The 26,552-nt window shown below is 42.6% G+C and overlaps 2 protein-coding genes across 3 annotated transcripts in view; one reads left to right on the top strand and one right to left on the bottom strand.

Moving 5' to 3' along the window:
• LOC128297092 (glycine receptor subunit alpha-4) overlaps positions 1–16,226 on the top strand; it is a 36,053-nt gene extending 19,827 nt beyond the window's left edge. The window contains exons 3-7 of the mRNA XM_053032657.1: positions 8,693–8,792; positions 11,389–11,543; positions 15,064–15,360; positions 15,452–15,681; positions 15,760–16,226. Coding sequence (XP_052888617.1) covers positions 8,693–8,792; positions 11,389–11,543; positions 15,064–15,360; positions 15,452–15,681; positions 15,760–16,224 — 1,247 coding nt within the window. The 3' untranslated portion in view covers positions 16,225–16,226. The remainder of the gene's footprint in view (positions 1–8,692; positions 8,793–11,388; positions 11,544–15,063; positions 15,361–15,451; positions 15,682–15,759) is intronic.
• On the bottom strand, positions 16,158–24,460 carry LOC128297091 (periodic tryptophan protein 2 homolog). 2 transcript variants are annotated; one of them, XM_053032654.1, is made up of 9 exons: positions 24,324–24,460; positions 24,152–24,264; positions 22,282–24,084; positions 22,062–22,209; positions 20,957–21,356; positions 20,665–20,881; positions 20,110–20,578; positions 19,532–19,562; positions 16,158–16,470 (listed from the first exon to the last, which is right to left on the bottom strand). In XM_053032654.1, the coding sequence occupies exons 1-7, from the start codon at positions 24,339–24,341 to the stop codon at positions 20,302–20,304; spliced, it is 2,976 nt and encodes a 991-aa protein (XP_052888614.1). In that variant the 5' UTR covers positions 24,342–24,460; the 3' UTR covers positions 16,158–16,470; positions 19,532–19,562; positions 20,110–20,301. The 2 variants fall into 2 exon arrangements, with proteins under 2 accessions (XP_052888614.1, XP_052888615.1); XM_053032655.1 differs by lacking the exon at positions 16,158–16,470 and having other exon boundaries at positions 19,302–19,562.
• Positions 24,461–26,552: the final 2,092 nt, after the last annotated feature.

The raw sequence follows: 26,552 nt of genomic DNA, 5'->3' as shown, positions 1-26,552 counted from the left end.
ACGTCGAGAACCGCGTAAAGACTGTGTTTGGTATCGGAACCGCACAGCAGAGCACCGGTACAAGATCCCATCCGAACTATTTCCCCGGTGACAAGGACTCAGTCAAGCACGGATCAGTGAATTTACACATTCGAGGAGTTGTCTTATAGCTGGGCTATAGCCCTGGGCTCGTTGATTGTAGAGGCAGTGTGATGGCGTCCCACAATGCTACGACTAAACCCGTGTTTTCATTATTATATTTATGCCTTGAAAATGATTGTAAGACTTAGTGAATGATGCCAGCATGATCCGTGAATGATTTTCCCTTAATTAAATAACGAGACAATAAACGTAGGGAAAATTAGGATACTCCAAATTGCCACTGTAAGCATGTCAAAACTGCATGTATGGGTAAACGACTGCTAACTTTCCCTTGATTTACCCTTAATTAACCCATCACACATGGGGTGATTTGTGGCGATATCGATATGTCGTATGGATTTTACCGTTAAATTCAAAATTGTAACTAAATATCCACTGTTTGGTGTGGAAATTTATCGGCGTCCTCGGGTATTTATGTTTCGTTTCCATATTTCGTTTTATCAGATGTGAATGAACCGTGTTTTTGTTATTTAAAACTAATTTAGTAACAGGAATAAACCTTAGAAACTGGCTGATAGTATTTCCAGGAGAATGTTTCTTTGAAAAAAGTGCGTATTTTTACAGAAAAAAAACCATCCTAAAAACCATCGTGAAATTTGGTAGGTTATGAGGATAAATTAAGAATCTATCTATCTACTGATTGACTAGCTATGTGGTGAAAATAAATCTAGAACGATCTGTTCATTTTCATGGACAAGAATCGTTACATAACGCAATCATTTAAAATGAGAAGACGAGGAGAAGCACTAAAGTTAAAAGACCCTGCTCTAGTTGATTATTATGTATTAAAACACATCGAAAGCCAGTTATGGAATGCTATATAAAGGCAATGAAATAAGTAAAATTATTGATCTATTGATACTAATATATGTACAGGCAGTCCCCGAGACACGCCATTATAGCGGACCTAAAACCTGTAACCCGAGAGAAATTTGCGTAACTAGAATTTCCGCGTGAGTCACATCCGGGAGTAACATCGTTTATACTTCAAAGGCAGATGGTTGACTTTCTTCGCTGCACTCAATATATTCTACAAATCAGGTGACAACTTTGTAATATTAAATTAAAATAAATTAAATACAAATGTTTCACAATGCAAAGTAAGGTATTTTGGACTAATTTTAACCTTTTATTCTTAGATTTTGTTCTATAAACTAACTCAACTTTCAAATTTACAAAAAACTGCGTATCTTCGAATCCACGTATAATAGGTACCATATAACAAATAGTGTTGGATTAAGTCACCTCTGAGTCAAAAAATGGATTAAATTGACCTTAAAATGGTTGTCAAATTATCAGAAGTGTCAAGTGCTCGAAACATCACATACTTCACATCATACTTTTGCAGTTAAAAAATATAAAAGATGTCAGGGTTATGAAGTATGTAAGACAGTGGAAAATGAATAAAAAATCCTTTTCCCCTGCAAACACAAATAAGTCAATTTTAATAAACAACCAAATCCCGGTATCAAAAGTGTGATTTTTCATTATTCAAAGTGTCTTCTACTGCATAATTCGGAGCACGAGGAAACAGGTTTCCAATTGGTGCGAAGGTGGCAATGTAGCCTTCCATCAGTCCGGCTACGATGGCTGCAGGAGAATGGTCACTGCTGCTAGTACTCCTCACCAATATTGGATGTTGGCAAGCTACTAGCGCATTTCAGCATGAGCTTTTCGTACCTTCCTGGAGTTGGTCATATCTTCGTCCAGATGCACCGGTGGCTAGATATTTGTTGGAGCTACTTCGACCAATCTGTGCAAACGATAACGTCTATCAGCTAAAGTTCATGCGCTTCCACGAAGATCCTCAGGCCAATGACGTCCTCGGTACCGTGTTGAACGGGTTGGACGAATACTCCTGTGCCCACCAGGTGAACATGGAGGACGATCGAATGGAGCAGTTTATGACGTCCAAGAAGTACTTCATCATATTCGTCAACAACTTGCCAAGCGTAAGTGAAGGTGATGCGGATTCGCACTGCAAAGGCGGCACTAAGAATCAAATCTCCCCAACACGCAGGGTTTCCAAGCGTTCCAGTCGTTTCTCAGCTGGAAAGTGAGCCGTTTTGGAAATGCAAGATTCATCGTGATGGTCCTGTTCCTTCATCATAACCAGAATCCATTTGACCTGTTTCGTTTCAAGCAGTACAATCGGCCGTATAACATTGTGATGCTTTTCTACGATATGATGGGAACGTTCGATTGCGTATCAATGGATTCGTTTAAGCAGGCAACCTTCCTACATCGACCAGATCGCCCGACGTTCCCCTCGCTCGAGGAACTGTTCCAAAGACAGTATCGCAACTTGCACGGCTACGAGTTCTCGATATACTTCACGCGCGGGGACGAAACAGACCGGATGCTTCAGTCCAACCGTTACTGGTACTTCATCGACGTAATGAGCCGCAGAATCAACGCACGGTACCGCATCCACACGGGCAATCTGCACAAATGGCGGGAAAATAAACCGATGGACTTTGGCATCGTGTACGATACGTTCAACACGCATCCGGTTCGGCGCATTTCGTTGAGGCAGTTCAGTTATCACTGCATAATCTCACCGCGAAGTGGTCGGATTCCCTTCATCCGACTCTTAACCGACCCTTTTCAATGGAGTGTATGGCTTGCGTTGCTGCTCGTCTCCGAGCTCACGAGCTATTTGCTGCAACGCTACGGTTACTTGAAGGGACGCACGTTTCTCAGCGTTAACTTTGACATCTTCCAGACGTTCATCAATGGACCGCCGAGGTCCAGAACCGACACCTCCGCTGGTAATTGCATACTGACCGGTTACATCTACGCGAGCCTTATTCTCGTAACCGTCTATCAGTCCATACTGACCGCTCGACTTTCGCAGGTATTGTACTATCCCGAGTTCCGCACAGTGGACGAGGTGAATCGATCCGGTTGGCCCGTTTACGTCAGCGAATACGTGAACAAGATTAGCACGGTTACTTTCCTGCATGAGCATGACATACCGGACCGTGAACTGACGGCTGACGAAGCAAACTGTCACGTCGTTCTACCGTGCGATGTCGCCGAACGGTGGATGCACATTCGTTGGGATGCGTTGCATTTGGTACCGGAACGTATAGCTCCGTTTCAGGATACGTTCCTGCTGTTCTACTATTCCCCGTTTGACGAACTGCTCGATTTTCACTGGACCGCTTTCGTTGAGGGTGATCTCTTCCGGTATTGGATCCTACGGAACTGGTTTAACCACAACGAGGGAGACACACTGGAGATGAGCAACCGGTTTAAAAAGCCCAAAGAAGACACAGTGCATGCATTCGATGTGAATGATTTACTGATTTGCTGGACAATCTGTGCCGTTGGGATGCTGCTTTCGTTTATTTCCTTCTGTTTGGAACTGCTGTCGGTGGTAGATGTGAGAAATTCGGGTCTAATGTTGCGATTAAACCGATCGACAGTATGTAAAAAGTGGCCATTTTGCAACATTTTTAAGTATAAGCGAGATCGCGAAGTTGAAACAGTTGGCAGAAAATAAATGTTTGGACAATGAAATCACACATAAGCAGTTTATAATTCGCTTAGAAAACCAACATTAATATACTGTGAATAGAATAAACATTCAAAGCTTGGCGTTTGATTAAGTCATCACACAACATCTCCGCTTACAGCCATTTATTGCAGGCACAGTGACTACGAGTAAAACAAGTAACTTGTGTATATAAATGACCCTGCGATCAATTAACACCCACTGGATTGCCAAAACAACTAATAATCCTGTTTGGTCCATTGGTGGCGAAATTCATTTTTGGTATTCCAACACAACCCCGAGGCTTGGGAGCGCCGGCAAACGACTCCATACAGCCCCGTAGTGTTGGTGCTGCAGCAAATGTAGCCTTCAGTATCCTACTCGCCAATCGTAACTATAGCATCGAGCGAGAGGTGATCCAACACCTACCGAACACACCACAATAATCCATTCGACTGCATTGCATCATTTATTAATCAAAATGTCGGTGCCCGAGGTTCCATTGCGCGTCTTGGAAAAACCCCATTTCCCAGTATTTGTTGTCCATTCAGACCTCCTCCCACGAGGGGAAACCCACATTGCGTGATGTGGGGCACTATGGTCTTTCCTTTTTCCTTTTATTCAATGCGCGAATTCTTCCTCTTCGGCTAATACAGTAGCTGCATCCACGTGGTGATATATTAACTCACGTCAATCTTTCTGTGGTGGTGGGAAGCGTTCAGTGGTTTTTCTTTTGCTTGTAATGCGGCTATAGCAATATACCACATGAGCTTCTATATGGTTTGCAATAAATAACCAAAATGCTATCAGCTGTAGTACGAAATTTGGCTCTTATTGTGTGTTATTTTGTAAACTTTGTGCCAATTTATAAGAATTCCCCGAATACGGACCGCAAGGTAGTGATGGGAAGATTGGGATTCGGAAGATTTGAAGATCCGATCCTTTGAAGGATTCAATCTGATCGGATACGAATTGACCGAACCTAAAAAGGATTCGATCCGATTGGGATTCTGTTGAAATTGAATCCATTTGGGATTATGTTTCTGGATTCAATTCTTTATTCTGATTTATGTATGGGATGACCTGCGGAAAATTTCTAGTAGTATATTAAAGATATATACAGTATATAAGTGCTTTCATGTTTTAATACGAAAGAAATGTGAGGATCGAATAAATGTATAGCCGTGACAACACCAACCTGCTAGACCATAGTAGACTAGTAAAATGGGGACTAGTTCCAGGATTTTCTGACAGGATACTGATGTAGAAATTGGCCATCATTATTTTGTCGATTTTCATGAGATTTACAACTCCTCTTAATGAAAAATCAACCACTGACTATAATTCTTCCTGAATCTCCTGAACCCCAAAACTCGATCTGTTCCACAATCACAAACCCTTCAGTTTCGGTTAATGAACTTGAAATTCGATTCATATGTTCAAACAACCGTTTGTCAACACTCCAAGGGCTTATCGCTTACGCTCTTCAGGAAACCCGTTGGTTTTGTTTGGCCTCACTGAACATTGCTATGTTAATTTAGGCCTGTGGCAGCAAACGGAGACTAATACTTCGATTAAATTTCGATAAATGTGGACAATTACCAGTGAGTTCTACCTAATTTTGACCATTATCTTGCCATCCGCACGCCTCCGTTTTGCGTGTTCAAATTTAGTGGAGGCAATTCATCATTTATCTGAGAGTTTTTACTTTCAGAAAGTCAGTTATTGGCTTGCTGGTAATATACTACTTAGCGACAGTCGAACGAAACTCACCTGTGTTGTGCTTAATGAATCTCTTGCGAAGTCTCATTTATAAGAATCTTTAATGAGGAGTCATTCAAATCAGGAGTCGACTCTCAAATTGTTCAATAGATCCAATGTGATCCAATGAATTGAGTTCGTTAGGGTATACAAATCCGTCAAAATCTGTTGAAAAACGTATTCTCCGTGTATAGAACCATTCCCACTTTTCGACAGAAAACTGTGGATACAAAAGGTGGTGTTGTTATACACGCGAAAGTTCGGTACGGAAAAAAGGGTTTTAAATATAGTACGGCGTGTAAAGCTAAAGCTTCACATAAGCTTAATAAGTGGAAAATTGCATAGAAAATTGACGAACCAATCGAACAACAAACCCGTCATTGCCCATGTTAAGTCTATCAAATTAAATATAAAAAACACAGTTCATCAATTTGTCTGACTTATTGAATTTTTGGACTTAATGCACCTGTTAAATATCGTGCAGTGATTGCATTATTGGAGAACATTTAGACGTCTTTAATCGTATCTATTTTTTTTATTCTTCCAAACTGCAACGCAGTGGGAATGGATCCATCGATAAGTTTAGAATTTCAGCATGCCAATCATTTTGGTAATTTCTAATTTGATGTGCAGTTTGATTGATTCAGATTAGAACAGAACGATAGCCGTCCGTATTGATAATTCGAACTGCAAAGCAGCAAACAAATGTTTACCCCGCTTTAGTATACAAACAATACTATTCCACAGTGGAAAATACACAAATCCACCTGCTGAAGCGGGGTTGTATTTAATTAAGAAATGAAACGGTAAACAATATCCGCTCTCTTTTTCTCTCTTTGTCTATCTAATGGATAGCATGGCCGTGAGGGCCGATGAAAAAAAAGGATTCGATCCTTAATATCGCTTATCGCTTATGTTCCGTTTTCAACAGACAATTTGGCAACTTGACAACTGGTCCATTTGTAGCGATTACTTTTGCCTGCTGTTTGGAAACGAATTTGTGCTGCACTGGAGGGGAGGGATTTTCATAACTTTAATTTAAAAGTATGATTTGTTTGGCCAAATGCTTTAAGACGCTAGTGGGCTAGTGAAATGGAAGAGAAAGAGTGGAATAAAAGCCAAAAACAAAGCCCCAATTATTGCTAACCTCTTAATTAATTGCTATTTTATAATTACACAATTGTTACAATTTTACATACTAATCCAATCCATTCATCTATCCATTTTTAACTAACATTGTTAAACTAAACTACTTATAGCTATAGCTTACATACACCCCTATCCTGTACGTTTGCCCAGATGATATATTCGTGAAAGCCATTTTAAGTCCTCCACATGAACAGAGGAGGCGTTATAGGTCCAAATTGAACTGGAGTGAAGACGTTAATGAGTCCTGCAGCAGGCCAAAATCTTGAAGAGGTTGTAGCGCCATCTAGATTCCCAACGGACTGTTGTCCATGCATATATATCCCGGATATCAACTGATATCTTATATTGGACTCCTCTTGGATTGGTCCTATATGTGGTGGATATTGTCCTACAGATCTCTACGCAAGAGATGTATCGTAAGCGTCACCAATAACAGACACCAAAAGTGCTACAAAACTACTGCTGTAAAAACAAGAATAATACTATAAAACAACAAAACAATGGACAATAGTGCGTACTACCTACAGGATGGGAAAGGATTCATAGGGTGATTCCGATCTTTTTGACAAAGTCGAACAGAATCCGTGCGTACTGGTAGACCTTCTGATTCAGAATATCGCGAATCGGCACAGCAGGTGTTCTTTCTGCTGCCAAAAATGCTGCTAGAAGTCCGGATCTTACCACATCGTATTCAACGCATGACCAGAGGATGTGATTGATGTCGTGAACCCCAATGCAACATCTACAAACCTTGGACATTCCTATTAGTTGAAGGTGCGCATTCTTCGCATTATGGCTCGACAGTAGTCTAGACATCATACGAATGAATGCACGATCTTCCAGGGATACATGCAGTTAGATGGAATACAGGAACCTCACGAGTTCATCCTCTTCCTCCACACACTCTGCCAGCGAATCACGCAAAGCTGATGTGGAGTGCCAAGAAACTCGGGAAGAGGAATCGATCTCTCGAAAAAGCTGCCCTTAGAGGCACCTCGTTTAGCCATGGGATCTGTCTTTTCAATTCCAGTGATACCGCAATCAGCAGGCAGTCAAATAAGTGATATTCGAAACGCTTTGTTAGTATATCCAAGACTATTCGGATAAAGTTATGAGAGCTCTTTATTGCCTCTACGAAGTTCAGTGCTTCGACAGCGCTGAGAATGTCTGTGAATATAAAATATTGATCCGGAGGACTCGCACTTTATAGTAACAGCGCACATAAAAGATAGATTCTGCATGGCTGTGCATAAGCCAGTGGAAAGCTTCGGTGCATGTGCTAAATTGACAGTTGTTTCATAAAACAGCTATACAAAACGATAACGGTTTAAAGTTGAGTGAAAAGGTGTCTCATAGCGTGTGCAATTAAAATCTAAAAGCTTCCGATGAAGAGATAAACGAATAAAATTCATCTCCTCTAGCAAAATACAGCCCAAAACATGTAACTGCGCCAGTTTGCTAGCGCAATTAGTTTAATAAAGAACGGAAATAAATCAAGCACCAGCACACTTCACTTCGTATGCAAAACACAATTCGATTGTATAAATGTTCTTTCGTGCCTTTCAGGAAAGAACTTCCCGGTGGCGAAAAATAGCTAATTAGATTCATTAAAATGCACTTCGCACCTTCGGCTTTCTTTCGCATCATTCATACCGGTCACCACTCCTGGTGTAAACCAAGAACGCGAAACCGAACGAGGAAATGTTTTACGAATTTCGGAAGTGCAATTGCAACGTGCCTACTTATTTATGGTTGCACCCGCGCGCACTCGCCACTGTTCGTAATAAGTTCCCAAGGTCACTGCAGCGTAGCGCCCTTGGAAAGACGTTCGCTGGCGATGGTGTGCCTTTCTACGTTTGGCACGGTAAATAACAGCCATCCAAACCCCCGGCAGTGCGTTGTGCTTCCGGTCCGGAAATAAATGCACGCATGGAAAACCGGAACCGGCGTACAGCTGTACGCAGAACGTACTATTTTTGAAACTACCTGCCTGCTTGAGCTGACCTGCTCAAGAGATCCGCTTATGGGTGCTTTTGGGAAAAAAAACCCCAAAAACATTTCAATAGTGTACTCATCAACCGGGTTTTGTTTCATTCAATATTTGTTTAATGATTTCTTCCTCTTCTTCTCTCTTCGTTTCAGAGGTTCGGCCACCGTCACAAAAAGGCAGCCCGGTTGTGGTAGAGTTCAGTATATTCGTGGTAGATATCAATTCCATAAATGTCGAGGATATGGATTTTAGGTATCGAAAGCAGCTAAGCAAACAAATAACCAAACCAATATATTGTACACACATCACCTTTGCATACGCGGTGCAGCGGCATGATCCTGGTTTTTTTTGGTTTTTAAATGAATAGCTTTTTCTAACCTGCATATGATTCGTCTCCATCAATTTTAAACAGTAAAGTACATCATAAGGTACATCATTCACAAATACAACTTCGAACGTGAATCGTTCAGTGTTATGCTTAATGAATCTTTTGAGAAGAGTTATGCATATTTATCTTTAGTGAGGAGTAATTCAAATAATAGACTCAAATGATTGAATTGAGGAATTGACTCTGAACAGATTTATGACTCCTCAGTGAATCATAAATCACTCCAAGATTTATCATGAATTTTCAAAGATTTGTAAGAATAAACATTCATATTAATTCATTCAGGTCATAGAACGATAGAACGATTCATAAAGATTCACGAGGCGGAATCAGATTCAAGCAACATTAGAATCATCCCATCAAGGTAGATGCATGATCATACTTTCTACACTAGAAAGACCAGGATTAGGGAAAATGATCTTCGACCGGACGGATCACAATGGCTCGTCAAGTTTGAGATCGGATATTTCGAATTGCACCGTCCTGATTTTTAAAACTCATTTTTGCATGAGTTATTGTAAAAAATCGAGATTTCAGCCACAATTTCATTACATCAACATTTCATTTTGTAATTAGACCCCATCGATCGAGATTGCCAAAAACATGGAATTTTGTTCAAAACTAAAGGGTAATTCAGATTTAGGTAAATCCTTAATTTTCATACTCAAGCAATGGACAAAATGAATGGTCGAACCCTTAGAAAATATTTCAAATTTAAGATGTTGTTGTTGTTGTCAATTATTAGAGAGGCTTTCAACCTCCTGGGTCTCTTCCGCCTCTGTCAAATTTAAGATGCTCAACAATCGCACTTGTAGGTGGTTCTAGTGTTAACGTGAAAAGCGCATAATGTCTTCCGGGGTTAAAGCTATAATTATTTTTTTTTTATTTAACATTTTTTATTTAATATAAAAAGTGTCAAAACGGGCTACTAGGGATCACAAAACTATGAGTGATAGGGTCTTTCTGACAATTCTTTAATCATGAGAGCCCTGGGGTCTCGAACAAGTTTATGAGTTTGTACCTATCGAACATGATCAGGTCACTTACGGATGGCTCCAACCCGCTAGGTTCTGGTTGGCTCGCACATTGCTAATTGAAACATATCAAAACATCAAAACTAATAAAATCTACAAGTCAAGACTTTAAGCTAAAGTTAATTTTTATAATTAACAGCTTGCTTAAGAATTAGTGTAAAGATATTAGTGTAATGGTTTTTTTATTTGAACATTAACACATTAAAGTTTATAAAACTTCTTCGTTTGAATAAATCGTTACCAAAATCCCAAATTTTGGGCAAACATTTCTAATCTTATCAGCAAATGAAATGCAAAACACATAAAAAAAGTCAACCACCAATAAATCGTAGTCGCCCAACATAGAAATACAAAACGATTGCTACGATTGAAATCTTTCGAGTACAGAAAGGACAAAACCTAACTGACGGTCGGTTTCGATCGCTACTTATTGTTCCGTTCACTCATTCCAAACTCAAACACTCATGCACCCGGGCGGTGCACGGCGGCCATGAACATAAAATGCACACACTCGGTTTACTACCACACCGTGCTCCCTTAGTATCCACGCCGCGAATGACGTGCGCTTGCGGTGGCCACACCACTACCACCGCGCCAGTCGGTGCTTCGGTGGCACCAAAATGGCGCACCACAATTTGGGCCCGGTGTCCTTCAATTAGACCAACCCCGCGAGCCCCGAATCGCCAGCCAATTTGCGTTGAACGGGCCGGATAGTGGTGGGTGGGTTTAGGGCTCCACCCGACACTAAACAACAATCCATTGCATGGGTGGGTCGCGGTGGCTCCATTACCAATGGGTACAAGCCTACTTCCGCCGTGACATCGGTGTCACCTCCGGTGCAATTGCACGGGATTTGCCGATTGTCACAGTGACAAGGGGGACAACCACTAGGAACGATATAAAGTGAAATACAAATAGAGTAAAAGAGATGACAAGCACGTTTGGAGTGAGGGAAAGAGAAGACATACATAAATGTTTCACAATCAAATCGTACATCTAAATATTGCTTTTTTGTTGTTGTTATTGCTGTTTCATTCGCTAATTTTTCTTCCTTTTTCACAATACCCTCCAAACCCTGCCTGTGACTCCTAAATGGTTGATGCCCAAGGCTGTTGCACCTCGATGCACTACCACGCATGCATGCCGGCCCTTTAAACCTTCCATTGCATCAACACAAACAAACCCAAAACCTTGTGGAAAAAATACCCTTCATCGGGGAGGTTTGGGCGTGATGGGAAAGCAATCGATTAATAATGCAATTTTCCCATTTTTTTTTGTTGGTGTGCCTGCTCCTTTCCAACGGGTTCGATGCCGACCGACAAACAAACAAACCAACCGACCGACCGGCCGACCGACCAACCGTGGCCCGACCACAACAACACACAAATCTCACGAAACAAATCAACACCGGCACCGGCATATCCAGAGTAGATATGTTCGTGCACCAGAAGTGGGTGGAATCGAGGCTGGATCTGCACGACGACATTTTCGAGGATGGCGACGATCACGTGATACTTCCGCCGGAGTTTTTCGATAATCTATGGCAACCGGATCCGTACTTTCTCAACTCGAAGATATCAGGTAAATGGCTGTTCTGATGTTTTGCTGTATTTGGCACGTCCGGACTAAATGGACTAACCGCTAAACGAAGGTGGTGACGGTGTGTGGAACTTCCATTCTTTCTTTAATCCGTCTGTTTACCAAGTCTGGCTCTTCCGTTCGTTCATTCGTTCGTTCTATAATGCTTCCTGCTATACTTTCGCTTGTTTCTATTAATTAAGCATTTTTATTTTATTTAAAAACTATGTAAAAACTGTTCTATTTAATTCTTTAGTTGTTTATGTAACTTTTCCAGTGTTTACCTTCCGTGTTTACTCTTGGTCCGTGTTTTTTGTGTGTAAAAACCATTTTTCTCTTCTGCAAGTGCTGAACGCTTCTTTATAAACGTGTCTGAAATGTCAAAAGTAGCTGCACCCACTGTGCATTGTTAGTAGTAGTAGTAGTAGTAGTAGCTTGTTTTGTTATAGCTAGTGTGATGAAAGAGATTTACTACACTCAATTGCTTCATTTAATTATGTTGTTGTATGTTAATACTTATGACACTTCACGTGCCTCTAACAATCTTAGTACAGCGTTATACATTTCGACCACTGTCCTAGTGTATTGGTTTAATAACCTAAACGTAGCCTAATGCCCATTAAAGCCGTTCCCCTTTCCACCGTCAGAGAAAAAACTTGCCCAGTCGATGAAAAATTAACCCATCTCCACGCTGTCTGGCCATAATTGCCATCGCCTCGTTACAATCGCAATTGATTTTAGCCTTCCTTCCTGTGCTTTTGGTGCCGCTTTGCGCGTTACTGTTTTCGTGCAGCAATCCACGCACACCGTTAACCTTGGCCTGTACCATGCTGTAAAAACTTGCCGACAGTCATCGATCGTGGGATCATCCCTGTCCGAAATCCCACGGCAACTGCATCAAAAACCATTATACAGGGTGGTTTCCAACGACCTTGCACCGTGCAAAAGCCTTGGGGAATCGGTATGCTTGCCTGTCTGTGTTGAATCCCTTATCGCTTAATGTCTGCCCAGCTTTAATGGCCGTGTAACACATCGGGAAAACTTCCGGTTAATGTCCTATCGAAGGATTCCACATGGTGTGCAGGACGAGGTGCGGCATGCGGGAAAGAAAGTGCCTCCAACTTGGTTCAGCGCAAGTTCATGCTCAAGGTTCCCGGGCTCCAGGCTCTTAGATGTCTGATGCAAGAGAATTTGCATTAGCTGATGAAATGTCTATGATAACCTTTTGCCAACGGTAAACTTTTTCTGTGTTTTTGTTCAGCGTCTATGGACGGTTTTGCAACGTCGTTTGATGCCGATTGGTACCAAAACACATCAAATGGAATTTGCGATTGGAACCTTTAAAGAAGCTTGTAGTTAAGAATGTGAGATACATATTTTAAGTGCTAATAACAGAACTATTTCAAGGAAATGTAAATATTATAGTTTGTTAACAAATGAACATTGGACAATGTCCCCCGCTAGTCAGATGTTAGGCTTTCAATTGATTTTGTGTTGGAAGGATAATTTGTCAGCTTAAGTCCGTTTTATGAAGATAGAGAATGATGATGTCCATGATGGAAATGCCGGCACTTTGGCTAATTATGAAAGTTTGCATTACACAGCTCCTTCTAGGGCATGAATTCTAATAGTCTATCGAAAAATGTCCAGCGGAGATCTCTTCAAATCTGCGGTTGCATCTGAAACAAATCAAAATGTCCCATAACAGCAAATCATTACTGAGAATTGAAATCTTGCCTCTGAGAAGTGAGATCTTTATCTTGATGATCTTGTTTAACTCGGCTTGTAGTCAGAATGTTCGACATAATTTAGTAGAAGTTGTAGTCAGGTAGTGGTACAATTCGATTTGGGGGTTTTAATTCTGTGGACAACATTTAAGGATATGTAGGATATTGAAGTGATCCTTTAAAAGTGGAAAACTAAAGCTACTTCACATATTTCTTCGCTTTCTTAAACAATTTAATTTTCTGAATACTTCAAAGATCCTCAGTCATGGACTACGTCAAATTTGTAGAACAATTGTACATATTTGTTTGTTTCTTACCTATGATATAGTCAGCATTGCATGGCTTTATTCGCTTATCCTAATATAAGCAAATCAGTAAGTCATGAAGTTAAGGAGGCTGTGGATAAAGCATACCTCATATTGAGCTGTAGGAAATACCATGGCAACAACGGCAGCTTCTAGTTGCACTATCCGTTCCGTTAATGTTTGAACATGCACACAAAGCAGTTGTATACTTTCAAACACATGCCACGAACACACAACGAATGGTACACATGCAACACTACACCACTAGCAGCAGCAAACTAGCAACAGCAACAACGCAGAACTATTCTCCCATAAAGAACATTCCTCCTACCAGTAAGACCAGTACATGTAGAGTCTGGTCAACGGTTACTCGATCAGCAGTCGTTCGTACGATTTATCGCAATGCTCACGTTAGCTACATACCTCATTCGCAGGTCAAACATTTATTAATGAAGGTATGAATAGGGTGTTGTGTGGCAAGATCAGCTGCATGACGGCCATGCGCCAGCAAGGTGAGTGTACCCGAAGAAACAAGATGGTGGCGTCACGGAACCGAGGAATCGGAACTCTGGAAATAAAACACACATACACAACTTTCACAACTCACACATTCGATCGCGAAGGATCACACCACACACACACACATCTGTATCTGTACACTCATCTACAGCGACACTCATATACGTCTCACGGTAGGATGAAGCGTGTCTCTCCGATACGATGTAGTACACCATTTGTAGTACCAAACGCGCGCAGATAGTGCACGATCCCACAAACAAGCATTAGTGTCCATCTACATTCCCCACACGCGCACGCGCCCACCTGTTCGTCGGTGTATCGTGTTGTTTCGTTGCTGCTTTTTGCTGTTGATGAGGAGGTCGTCCTCTGCTGCTGCTGGTGCTGGTTAATGAGTTGCTTTGTTAAAGGTTTTGTTTGACGGTGGGAAGGTTTTGCATCCTTGTTTCTGCTGGCCAGAGCTGCAAAGATGATTTGTCGATATTCTTTTTTTTTTTTCTTTATTTCAGCTACCTTTTTAGCGTGCCTACGGCTGTAGACGAACGGTTAGCTACGATAGGTGTTTGTTTGTTTGCGTTCTTATGTGTTATGCACGTATCGAGATGGTTTGGAATGGTTCTGAAGCGTTTGGATGATATCTGTCGGTGTCTGCGCACTACCTTTTTAATTCTCGTTTAAAAAGTTAGCAGACTATGATTCACACCGATCAATCACAGAGATCTCCAACAACTGCAAGAGTAGTTCCAAATGCGTCTCCTCTCTTGCGTTTCTCTTCAAGATTAAGTTACCTTAGTTTGTAAATGTCTTTCTTGTTTTAGGACTTTTTTTTTTCTTTGTTATATCTCTCCCACCTCTTGTGAAATCATTTCATCATCCACAAACGACGGCAAACGATATCTGTAGTTGTCGACAGCAATAGTCTCCACCTGCCCACTAACAAAACAAAATCCCTATACGTTGTCCTCTCGCAACCAGAAATTGCAACCCTCACGCACAAGTTCTCGTCGGTGACGCTCTACAAAAACTCCACCGTACGGTACGCCTGCATGATGCATGCCATCATCGCCTGCCAGATGGAGTTCCAGCTGTACCCGATGGATATACAGATCTGTCCGATCTACATCGAAAGCTTCTCGTACCACAACCAAAAGATCAGGCTCAAGTGGGCGGACAACGGTGTGACGATCAATCCCGAGTTGAAGCTGCTCCAGTACAATCTCGGGCAACCGTTACAGCTCGAAGAGACGGACGGTTACATGCCGGAAAAGTATGGTATGCATTGAGAGATAAAATGACCGCTTCAGGGCGCCCTGTTCGTGTTCGTGGAAAGTGCTCTAATCTCTCTCTCTCTTATTTCCTTTAGGAAACTTTTCCCGTCTGGCAGTATACTTTCGGTTCGAGCGTCAGATTGGTCACCATCTGATACAGACGTTTGCACCGTCCTCACTAGTGGTAATGCTGTCCTGGTTTAGCTTCTGGCTTGGTCTGGATGCGATACCGGGTCGGGTAACGCTGCTCGTCACCTGCATGCTGACGCTCGTGACAATGTTCACCGGGATGAGAGCCGATATTCCGCCGGTTGCCTACGTGAAGGTGAGATACTGAGACAAAAAATTAAAATCCCAACATAATGTTTAATCCATGCTTATTTGGAATCATCTTGCGTTCAAGGCACTCGATCTGTGGATGGCCGGTTGCATGCTGTTCGTGTTTTCGGCCCTCGGAGAGTTTGTCGTCGTGAAGGTGCTGGACGTGCAGTACCAGTATCAGGTGAACAAGGTGCCGAAGGTGCTGCCGATGCGCATCAGTGCGATGGAGAAGGGCCAGTGTGTGGGTACTGTTGCCAACTGGGAGGGCGGTACGGTGAACGTGCGTCCCCGGAAACCGACCCAAACGCCAACAACACCGGGCCAGGTGTCACTGCAGGGGAACGGTGGACCACAGCCACCGCTACCACCAACCAAACAACCGACACGCCGTCAAAGCATCCTGTCCGTCGCCTGGACCGACACGGACACCGGCATCGAGAAGATTATGTGGCGCGAGATCGACAAGATGTCGCGCGTCATCTTTCCCGGTCTGTTTCTCGTCTTCGTCGTGCTTTATTGGCCGATCTTGATTTTTAAAACCTCGTAATGTGGGAGTGGCTTGCGGTGCCTTCAAGACTCCCAAAATGCTGCTGTCAGTGACGCTTTCGTGACAAAACACAAACTAGTACTACTACGCTCAAAGCAGGTCCATGATGTTATATATAAATGTAGGGGAACCATGCACAACTGGAACGCCGTTAGGGACGGGTCAACGTTTTGCAGGGTTTTCCGCGCGAATGAATTTGATGAAATACTCAAGCAGCACACGGAGCCCGCTTCTCTGGCATACATTCTAAACAAAACTGCACAAAACAAACCACATTACTACACCGGTTTCCACAATCTCTTACACGGATAGGTAAGCAAATGCAAAAGCAAAGTGAAGCAGTGAACACTGCAAAGACTAGGTAGGAAGATGTAGGTAAAACAAATGGAAAGCTTTATTATATATATACATATAAAAAACTACAACGACAAGAGGAGACAAGGATGTTATTTGCTGTAACAGCGCTCGTTTAGGAGTAGTTTACCTTTCAAACTGTCTGCAAGCGACGAATACTTTCGAATGGTTTTAGAAATGGAAAACACCACGATTGAAGTGGAACGTCAACCAAAAGAGAAAACGTTATTTACGACCACTTTAGCTACTAGACCGCCCTAGGCGCTCTATCACCAAGCTCGCAGGCGATCACAGCAACCGCTGGCCCAAGGACAATATCATAATACGTGCATTAGTAGCAGTGAAGTTGAAGCAACACAAACGCACCCACGCAGACGCACACCGCGGCACAAAATGGCGGTACGAAAGCATGATTGCTTGGATTGTACATTTTGGAAAAGGTACCGTTACGCTAAACAAAATGGCATCGCCCGCGCGCCCGCAGCTACGCAAGCTGCATCCCAAACCGTAGGTGTAGAGTAGTTGTATCGTTGCGACGTACAACAGTAAAAAAAGGGCAGTAGAATTTAAACAGCAGCTGTGAAAGCAATAAGTACCTTATATATTTAAGTACGTATAGTGTTAAAGGCGTGAAGCAGGACAAACACAGAGTTAAAGAAAAGAACTTAACAACACACAGGAAACAATTCGTTGCGTTGCGTCGGTAATGGGATTGGCGGTGTGTAGAATGAAAACAGAAGAAAACGGATTACAACAATACGATCAACTAACGCATCAAAACGCTGTGCCTTTCATAAAAAGGAAAACTTTATTCCACTATTATGTTTGTCGAGCCGTAGGTTCGCCATCTTTTTATCGAGGGTGCCATAAAGGTAACGAGAGCGATGCAACAAGCGATGAACACCAAAAAGGACAACTGTTATCTGTGCACGTTATTGGTTCCTGCACTTAATGCGTGGCGTTTGGCTGTTGTTGAGTGTTGTGGGTGTCTTTTTATCCTGTGCTGAACTGATCGAAACTATGGAAACGTCTCAAATGCATACGAATGAAGAGAGATACACTGGTATGCAACAATTGCATGCTTGATTATGGTGTTGAGTGGTGTTGAACAAGATAGTGTTCCTAAATCTGCATGATCGTCTTGCTGTCCCATTGATTCAAGTTGAAGATCAAGTTGGAAACTGTCAGAATACCCGAATATCAATGCACATTTAAATGATTCTTCTATTACTTCTTCGCCACACGGAAGATTCCAATGATAAGGTAGCGTCTTCAGTCCAACCACCTCGATGTAATTTGGTAAGCCTCATACGAAGCATTGAAGTCTTTTGTTGGGAACCTTCAAGAATTCGCAAATCAAAAGAACACGCCTATTTCTATTTTAACATGGCGTTCCGAAACTCAATTATCAGTTTTATCATGAGCTGATGTGCTGATGTCCACAAATGTAGCCGATGATTAGCAAAGAATTGTTACAGAAGGCGCCACACATTTAGGTTGAAGATTTCCACAGAGAGGTGTTGAATATCGCATGACTGATATTTCAAAAATTTCGCGTTAGATTAAAAGTGAGCACTTACTTACTTACTTATCGTTCGTAAGCACCTGGTCTATTCTGGTGCAGAAGACCGACATTTCCGTTTCCGCGGATTTCCATCCTGGGCGATTTCCATATATCACCCTGACTTGCGACCAGGTCTGATTGTCATCGGATTCTTTAATTTCTTCATCCATGTACCTCTGCGTCGCCATGTACCTCTCGATTTGCCTCTGCAGTCTAACGCTAAGTCTAAAGCTTGTTTGTCGCAGGCATCTGTTGGCAATAACTGCAGCCGTTCTCCGCTAGATACACACTCCACGTTTCGCTACCGTATAGCAGCACAGATTTCACCTTTGAGTGGAATATACTGGTTGTGGTGCGGCGACTAATTGACATTGGACTACCACAATATTGGCAACGTTCAACGTTCTCTACTTTTAACCACGCTACCGTAATACTGGCAGGGCTGTCCATATTTACATCCAACGATTTAGTCTTGTTTAAGTTCTGGTATTGTAAGTCTGAAAGTCAGTACCGTAGGGTAGTCATGGAGCTAAATTTCTAATAACATAAGATAATTACGCTCAGATATCGTAGCTTTTCAAGACCTTCTCGTGTTAGTTGTATTATTTTTTAAAGAATTCAATCATTTACTTCGTCTTTATGAAGCTGGTTATGGTCACCATATGCAGAGCACCAGCTTCTTCCCTGATTGTTCCTTATTACAACTGCCTTTTAGAACTGTAATAAAAATTATTTTCTGCTTTGTACTCGACAGAACTTCAAGGGAAGCTTATAACTTGTGAACCATTTCACATCGCTGTGTCGTCATGTAGTGTCGCCTATTTGTTTGTAGCAGTGTAAAGAAACTCACAAAACTCCAGTAAAACGCCACGTACTAAGCGACGGTACTAATACACACTAAAAGTAGCAAACTAAAGCAGAACAAGAAGTAATGCCTTTTTCGAAGTAAAACTATACAATAAGGCGCAACCCGTTTCGCGAGTGGACGGTAATTTGCGAAGAGGGTGTATTCCGCTTGCCTGCTGCGAACACTTGTACACAAAATTGAATCGCAAATCATTGTGATAACTATTAGCTAGAAAGAAAATTTAAAACGGAAACAATACAACACACCAGCAAGCAACACAAACAAACACAACAACAGCTTAGACCACAGCAAGCAGAAATCAGATTGTATAAGGGCGGTGCAGGTAGTTAAGGAAGGGAATATAATAGTAAACAAATAATTACCATAGTGCATTTCCAAAGGTAAACTACAAAACATAGTAAATCAATAAACCGAAAAGCAAACAGCAATTAAATCATAAATACACACCAACCAAACACGCGCACGAGCTACGCTAGCACAACGAAGAGGAGAATCATCTAACAAACATAACTCATACATACCCGGCTTACGATTGATGCGGCAACATGACGCCTAAAAAACACAAAAGGAAGAAAAGAAAACAGTAGTAATTCGATGCATGGTGCAGTATAATGTAAATAGTGTCATTTAAGTAACGATACAAAACTGAGCTTCAACAACAAAATCAAATAACGCTACAGTGCAACCGATAGAGTAGTAAACAGAAGTAAAAAAAAACACACACACACACAGAGAACAGTAGAGAAGAACTATGCCTCCTCACGAAACATGTTTCCTTTCCACTTCCTGTTTCCTTGTTTTTGTTTCCCAGCGATACAGACACGCTTGAAAGACTAACCCTTGTTAAAAGCCACAGTTGTTATGTTTTTTTTTGTTGTCACCCTTTACATCCAGAGATGTTTTATAACGTTCGGAATAGTGATGTAAGTTACCTAGAGCTGGGAAAGAATGAGTGCGTGTGTAAGAGAGAAAAAGCGGGGAAGAAAATACTAGTTTAGCAGTAAGAAACTTAAAACAAACGTATAAAGAAAAAGTTCGATACGATTAGCTAACGATTTTGATACTGGGACGAAAGGAAAGAAAAAGGAACGATATTTACCTTTTCACACAAGCGATATTTTTTTCCGCACACAGCCATCGGATTTTTTGCTTCCATGAACTGGGAACGCAAACATGTTAATATTTGTACATGCTGTTTAGCTTATTTTATTCTCGCATACTCTGCACCACGTGCGTTTCTTCTCGTTAACCCGGTACTCGTCGATGTTTAACCGTTAAATTAGCATGAGAATCAATTCTCATCGTCCATTGATTCGTCGCTTTCTTCGTCGGAACCTGTAGCCTTTGATTTGGCCAACCCGGCCCTCTGCTTTATCAACATCCATTCATTTTCATCCTCATCGTCGGATGACGCGTCACCATTGCGTCCATCGGCCACCGTATCCTCATCCTCCTCACTATCGTCTTGCTTCCCGTTTTGGTCCCCGTTTTTGGGTGCCTTTTTCGATGAAGTGTTCGCGTTGGAAAGCGTTTTCAGTACCTGTAGCGTGTACTTGTTGAAATCGCACCTGCAAACAAACCAAACACACGATCAATCGGATGTGATCTTTTTCTTGTAGAGTGTAGAGGAAAGATCAGGTGGTAGCTTACTTACATTTTGTTCAGCTGTTCATATTTGCGGTTTAGATTTTGATGCAACGTCACCAGCGTTTGCGCATCTAGCAGTGTATCGACTTGGCCCAGCCTTGTGAGCAGTACATTTGACCACCGTAGGTAGAATTCGATATGTTGGCTGGTGCCCACATTCTTCGCCACAAACTGCAACGTACGAAGCGCATATTCATCCGGCAGCGAACCAATCACTAGCTCGACTGTGAACATTTAAAATAAATAATGTAATTATTTAGGTGTTTCCTTTTTCGTTCTTTTTGCGCCACTAAACTTACTATCACGGTAAGGTACACTTTCCAGCACCTCCTGTATGAGTGGGGTTTCGTTCAGCTTCAACGCCATCAGCAGTGCACCGCCGTAGTTATGTTCTTTGTGCAGGAGATTGCGCGTTGCCCGCGGTGTCACCTCCGTCGAGAGTTGGTACGGATCGAACACAATGCCCTTGTGCAGTGCGTACACGAGCAGACCCTCCGTCGAAACGGCTGACCAGGATTGGCCGGAGGGTGAGAACCGAACGCAATCCACCTTCACCTCCGGCAGCACATTTCTCGCGGCTAGATCACCTTTCGTTACGCCCGGTAATTTTAGCGCCACACTACCACCTTCCAGCGCTTCACGCTCCTCGATTAGTGCCATATTGCCAAACTCGGTCAGTTTGCGTCGGTTTATGTATTCCTGCGAAATGAAGAAAATACATTAACATTAATTGCAGTGATTAGTAATGTTGTTAGGCTGGTTATGATAAATCTACATGGTCTGATGTTTAATATTTTTTTACGCGAAAACCTCATACTCTCATACTTCAACATAATCACATAATCCTACGTACGATGGCGGGAAATTTGTCTGCGACTAAGGGTAAAATTTCTTTTTGTTTGCAGTTCCTACGGTGCGGTCTTTATGAAGTCCACCAAATAATAACTTACCACAAGAGTCAATTAAATTAGTTTTTTTATAACATTTTTAGAATAAATAAAGCCTTCTTTGAACTCAAATAACAAGGAAACGACAGAGAATTGAAGCAGAAACAGAATAGAAATGGAAAATTAAATAGATATTTTTTTTACAATTGAAAATATTATTACTAATTGGACAATTCATTTGAAAGTTATTCAATTTTGCAATGGCGTATTACCCCATTCTGGGGATTAATGGGTAAAACATTATTCTGCCCCTACAGCTTTGGTATTGCAGAGTATTGGGTGTCCATTGAAGCCGTTCCTATTCGCAGAAAACATAACTACACGATCGGAACGACAGGAATGTACATGGTAGTTCCGATTTTTAAAAGGACCCGCTCGATTCTATCCTTTTCCTAGTTTTCCCATCCCCACAAGGTCCAATACAATTATCCTCGATTTCACTCGAAACCAAACTTACATCCATGCCGTCCAAGCTGCGGTTTTGCGTGATTTGAAACTTTTTCAACAGGATTGCCTCCTTCACGTTATAGATGCAGACGTACTTAGATTTACCACCCGCCAGCAAACATTCTCCATCCGCCGAGTAGCAAATCGACGTGAAAGCCCTAAATGAGCAAAACGAACAATTAAAATGTTTTTTTTTCTAAAATAGCACCTTCCGTAACGACAGAACTCACCTGCCCATTAGGTTCTTTTTGGCCGTAACTATATCCGACTTGGAGATGCTACCCTCCATGTCCTTTCTGCCTTCGATGGATGCGAGCTGTGCGGCCGTCTTCACGTAGAACACGGTAATGTTACCGTTAAGTGTGGATATGGCCACTTCCTCACCGTCCGGCTTGAAGGCCACACACACCACGTCCGATCCCACCTGTACCGTTTCGTGCGCTCCGGACGACTCCAGACAATTCCAAATGCTTAGCGTTTGGTCCCACGAACCGGACACCATCGCTGACGAGGCTGCGAGCGGTGAGAAGGCTAACGATACGACTGGCCCTTCGTGGCCACTCAGCACCTCCAGCAGCCGTCCCAACTTCATCGACCACAGATATATCTCGAACACGTCTTGGCCTCCAGCAGCCACCAGCTCACCGGAAGAATCGATCGCCACCGATGCAAACTGCACCGGTTCCGGTGATGTGAAGGTGCGAAAGTTACGGTACCGGATCACATCGTACGCCCGTACCGTGCCGTCTAGTGATGCGCTTACGAGGAACTTTTTGTTACGGCTAAATTCCACCGCAAGCACTGCGGCCGTGTGTTCGGAGAATGTGACGACACAGAATCCGCTCACCACGTTCCACAGTTTTACCTTGCCATCCTGGCCCCCGGTGACCAACTGATGGCCATCCGGTGCGTATGCTAAACAATTCATACCCTGCGAGTGTTCTTGCTGCTTCATAATGTACTGCTCGCTCTGCCATTCCCACACGAGCAGCTGTCCAAGTGAGGACACACCCAACGCTAACCAATCGCCCGTGTCATTGAACGCCACCGAACCAATGCTCGCGTCGGATATGCTCAGCGAGTGAATAAGATTCACGTCCGGCAGTTCGTACAGGTAGAACGATCCGGTCGAAAACGCTACCACAAGAATGCGCAACTTTTGATGGTACGTAGCCGCAGTAACGTACGCATTTCGGTTCTCCGCACGTGGTAAATCTGCGAGATAGTGACGTGCAAGTCGTTTGTAATAGAACGGGTGCAGCTTCGCTTGCGCAATCAACTTTCCCTGTTCATCTCGCTCTTCACCTCCTTTTGACGATGCCGCATCCTTAAGTCGCTCTAGCTGATCACCAACGTCCTCACCTTCCAGATCCTTGTCATTGGTAAATGTGTCCGGCACCTCCTCGTCGTCACTGTCGTTGCCGATGACGCGCTTCTTCTTACCGGTTGACTCGTCCGTCTCGCCCGCTAATTCTTCGCGCGTTTTATCCAAATCTTCCAGCCCCATTCCGCACTCCCACAGCATCAACAGACCCTCCTTGCTGATAGTGTTTACGTCGAGTGTTTTCTCCTCGAAGAAGCATCCCACGATCGCTTCACGATGGCCACCGAGCACAAACGCACGGAACGTTTGCAGCCAGGTTACGTTCTGCAACCGGACCGTGTTGTCCCGCGAGCCAATGGCAAGCACCCGTGAATTCGGTGCCCAATTTAGATAAACCGTCTCATCGAAACCAACCTCGAACGCACGGTGTACCACGAACGAACCGTACGATCCGGAAGATTCGCCCGGTGTCACAAACACCAGCACTGCTGTATTTACGCAAGCGGCAAAAAAACGACCGTCTGGACTGAAGCGCAAATGCTTTACCTCACCACGGAACTTATATCGGTGGATGGTCGTCTGCGAGATCATGCTTATCATCTGCGCTTCACCGATCTCATTAACTACCACCAGGAGACACCCGTTGGGGGACAGATCGATTGCGGTGTAATTGTATTGGCTTTCGATGCAGAGCGAGTTAGATTTGTTACTGTAAAAGAAAACAATGATGTGTTAGAAATTTGTTGCCAATATTTTCATTCTATTTATCTACTCACTTCTTTAAGTCGAAGATGGTTATGCGATTTCCAACCGGGCTTATCACCGAGTAGCCATCGGGTGTAAACAACAGGTTGCCTCGCCGAAACACCGCTCCGAGCAGGTTGTTAAACTGTAACAAAGATTCCTCTTGTTGAAATTCTAGCTCATGCACCACCACTGTATGCTTACCTTATAAGCGAACTTCATTGTGAACGATAAATCTTCAAACTTGGCAAAGGACTACACATTTAATCACTCAAATTCTATTCTCACTGCCGTTCTGTTGCTGTGAAACCATGCTTTCGTTGGACCATGTGCGGCGAGTTGGTGTTTGTGCTTGTGTTATTTTGACAGCTCTTTGTTGACAACGAACATACGAGCGTTTCATTTTCCACCGTGTTCCTACCGCACAATGGTTGGTCATGACGGACTTGCAGCCAACCTCGTCAGCAGTAATTCTTTCGAATAAATTGTATCACATCTTTAACGTTCAAAACTACATGTATTTATTATCAGCATTCTTGAGAGTTAACAGATGTGTGTGCTAGACTTTTTATTTACGTACCGAAAAACATAGGCCCTCTCCGTCAACTCTACGACCCGTGTATGATTTTCCCCGGGATTTTCGATACCCGGGTATGATTTTCGTTTTCAAACTTGAATAACTTTTTATTGAAATATGATAGCTACCTGATTTCTTTTACTGTATCTCTAGGAAATTTAGTCCTCTTTCAGAAAATATCCAATATGTGGCATTTGGATAACTGAAAAAAAAATTTTCACAAATTTCTTTTTATACCCCTCATCTCTACGACCGGCGTACCCGGGTATCCCATACATTTTGTACGAGGAACGCAAAGTTATCGTCTTTAATCTTAAATAATTTTTTTTGGATTGGAAATTAAAATTACAAACTTGAAACACAAATGCGGGCATTAGTATTCTATATAATCATGAAAAAAACAGATCTTTAAAAGTTTATTTAGAATTTTTTAAATGACATTGAAATGACATCAATTTGTCAGCATATAAAATTAACAAAAAAGTTTGTCAAGTTCTGATACCAGAAGAGCATGCAATGCAGGAGGATGCTTTTTCCGTGTCAATCGAGTCAGAAAATGCGCTAAAAATGACCAGTTTTTCAAGCTCTGATACCAGGAGAGCATGCAATGCAGGAGGATGCTTTTTCCGTGTCAATCGAGTCAGAAAATGCGCTAAAAATGACCAGTTTTTCAAGCTCTGATACCAGGAGAGCATGCATTGCAGGAGGATGCTTTTTCCTTGTCAATCGAGTAAGAAAAATGACCAGTTTTCAAGCTCTGATACCAGGAGAGCATGCAATGCAGGAGGATGCTTTTCCCGTGTCAATCGAGTCAGAAAACGCGCCAAAAATGACCAGTTTTCAAGCTCTGATACCAGGAGAGCATGCAATGCAGGAGGATGCTTTTTCCGTGTCAATCGAGTCAGAAAACGCGCTCAAAATGACCAATTTTTCAAACTCTCATACCAGGAGAGCATGCAATGCAGGAGGATGCTTTTTCCGTGTCATTCGAGTCAGAAAACGCGCCAAAAATGACCAGTTTTTCAAGCTCTGAAACCAGAAGAGCATGCAATGCAGGAGAATGCTTTTTCCGTGTCAATCGAGTCAGAAAACGCGCCAAAAATGACCAGTTTTCAAGCTCTGATACCAGGAGAGCATGCATTGCAGGAGGATGCTTTTTCCGTGTCAATCGAGTCAGAAAACGCGCTAAAAATGATCAGTTTTTCAAGCTCTGATACCAGGAGAGCATGCAATGCAAAAGGATGCTTTTTCCGTGTCAATCGAGTCAGAAAACGCGCCAAAAATGACCAGTTTGTCAAGCTATGATACCAGGAGAGCATGCAATGCAAAAGGATACTTTTTCCGTGTCAATCGAGTCAGAAAACGCGCCAAAAATGACCAGTTTTTCTAGCTCTGATACCAGGAGAGCATGCAAAGCAGGAGGATGCTTTTTCCGTGTCAATCGAGTCAGAAAACGCGCCAAAAATGACCAGTTTTTCAAGCTCTGATACCAGGAGAGCATGCAATGCAAAAGGATGCTTTTTCCGTGTCAATCGAGTCAGAAAACACGCCAAAAATGACCAGTTTGTCAAGCTCTGATACCAGGAGAGCATGCAATGCAGGAGGATGCTTTTTCCGTGTCAATCGAGTCAGAAAACGCGCCAAAAATGACCAGTTTTTCAAGCTCCGATACCAGGAGAGCATGCAATGCAAAAGGATGCTTTTTCCGTGTCAATCGAGTCAGAAAACGCGCCAAAAATGACCAGTTTTTCTAGCTCTGATACCAGGAGAGCATGCAAAGCAGGAGGATGCTTTTTCCGTGTCAATCGAGTCAGAAAACGCGCCAAAAATGACCAGTTTTTCTAGCTCTGATACCA

Source organism: Anopheles moucheti, chromosome 2, assembly GCF_943734755.1.
Source record: "Anopheles moucheti chromosome 2, idAnoMoucSN_F20_07, whole genome shotgun sequence".
NCBI classification, from domain to species: domain Eukaryota; kingdom Metazoa; phylum Arthropoda; class Insecta; order Diptera; family Culicidae; genus Anopheles; species Anopheles moucheti.
This window is presented reverse-complemented; position numbering and strand designations above follow the sequence as displayed.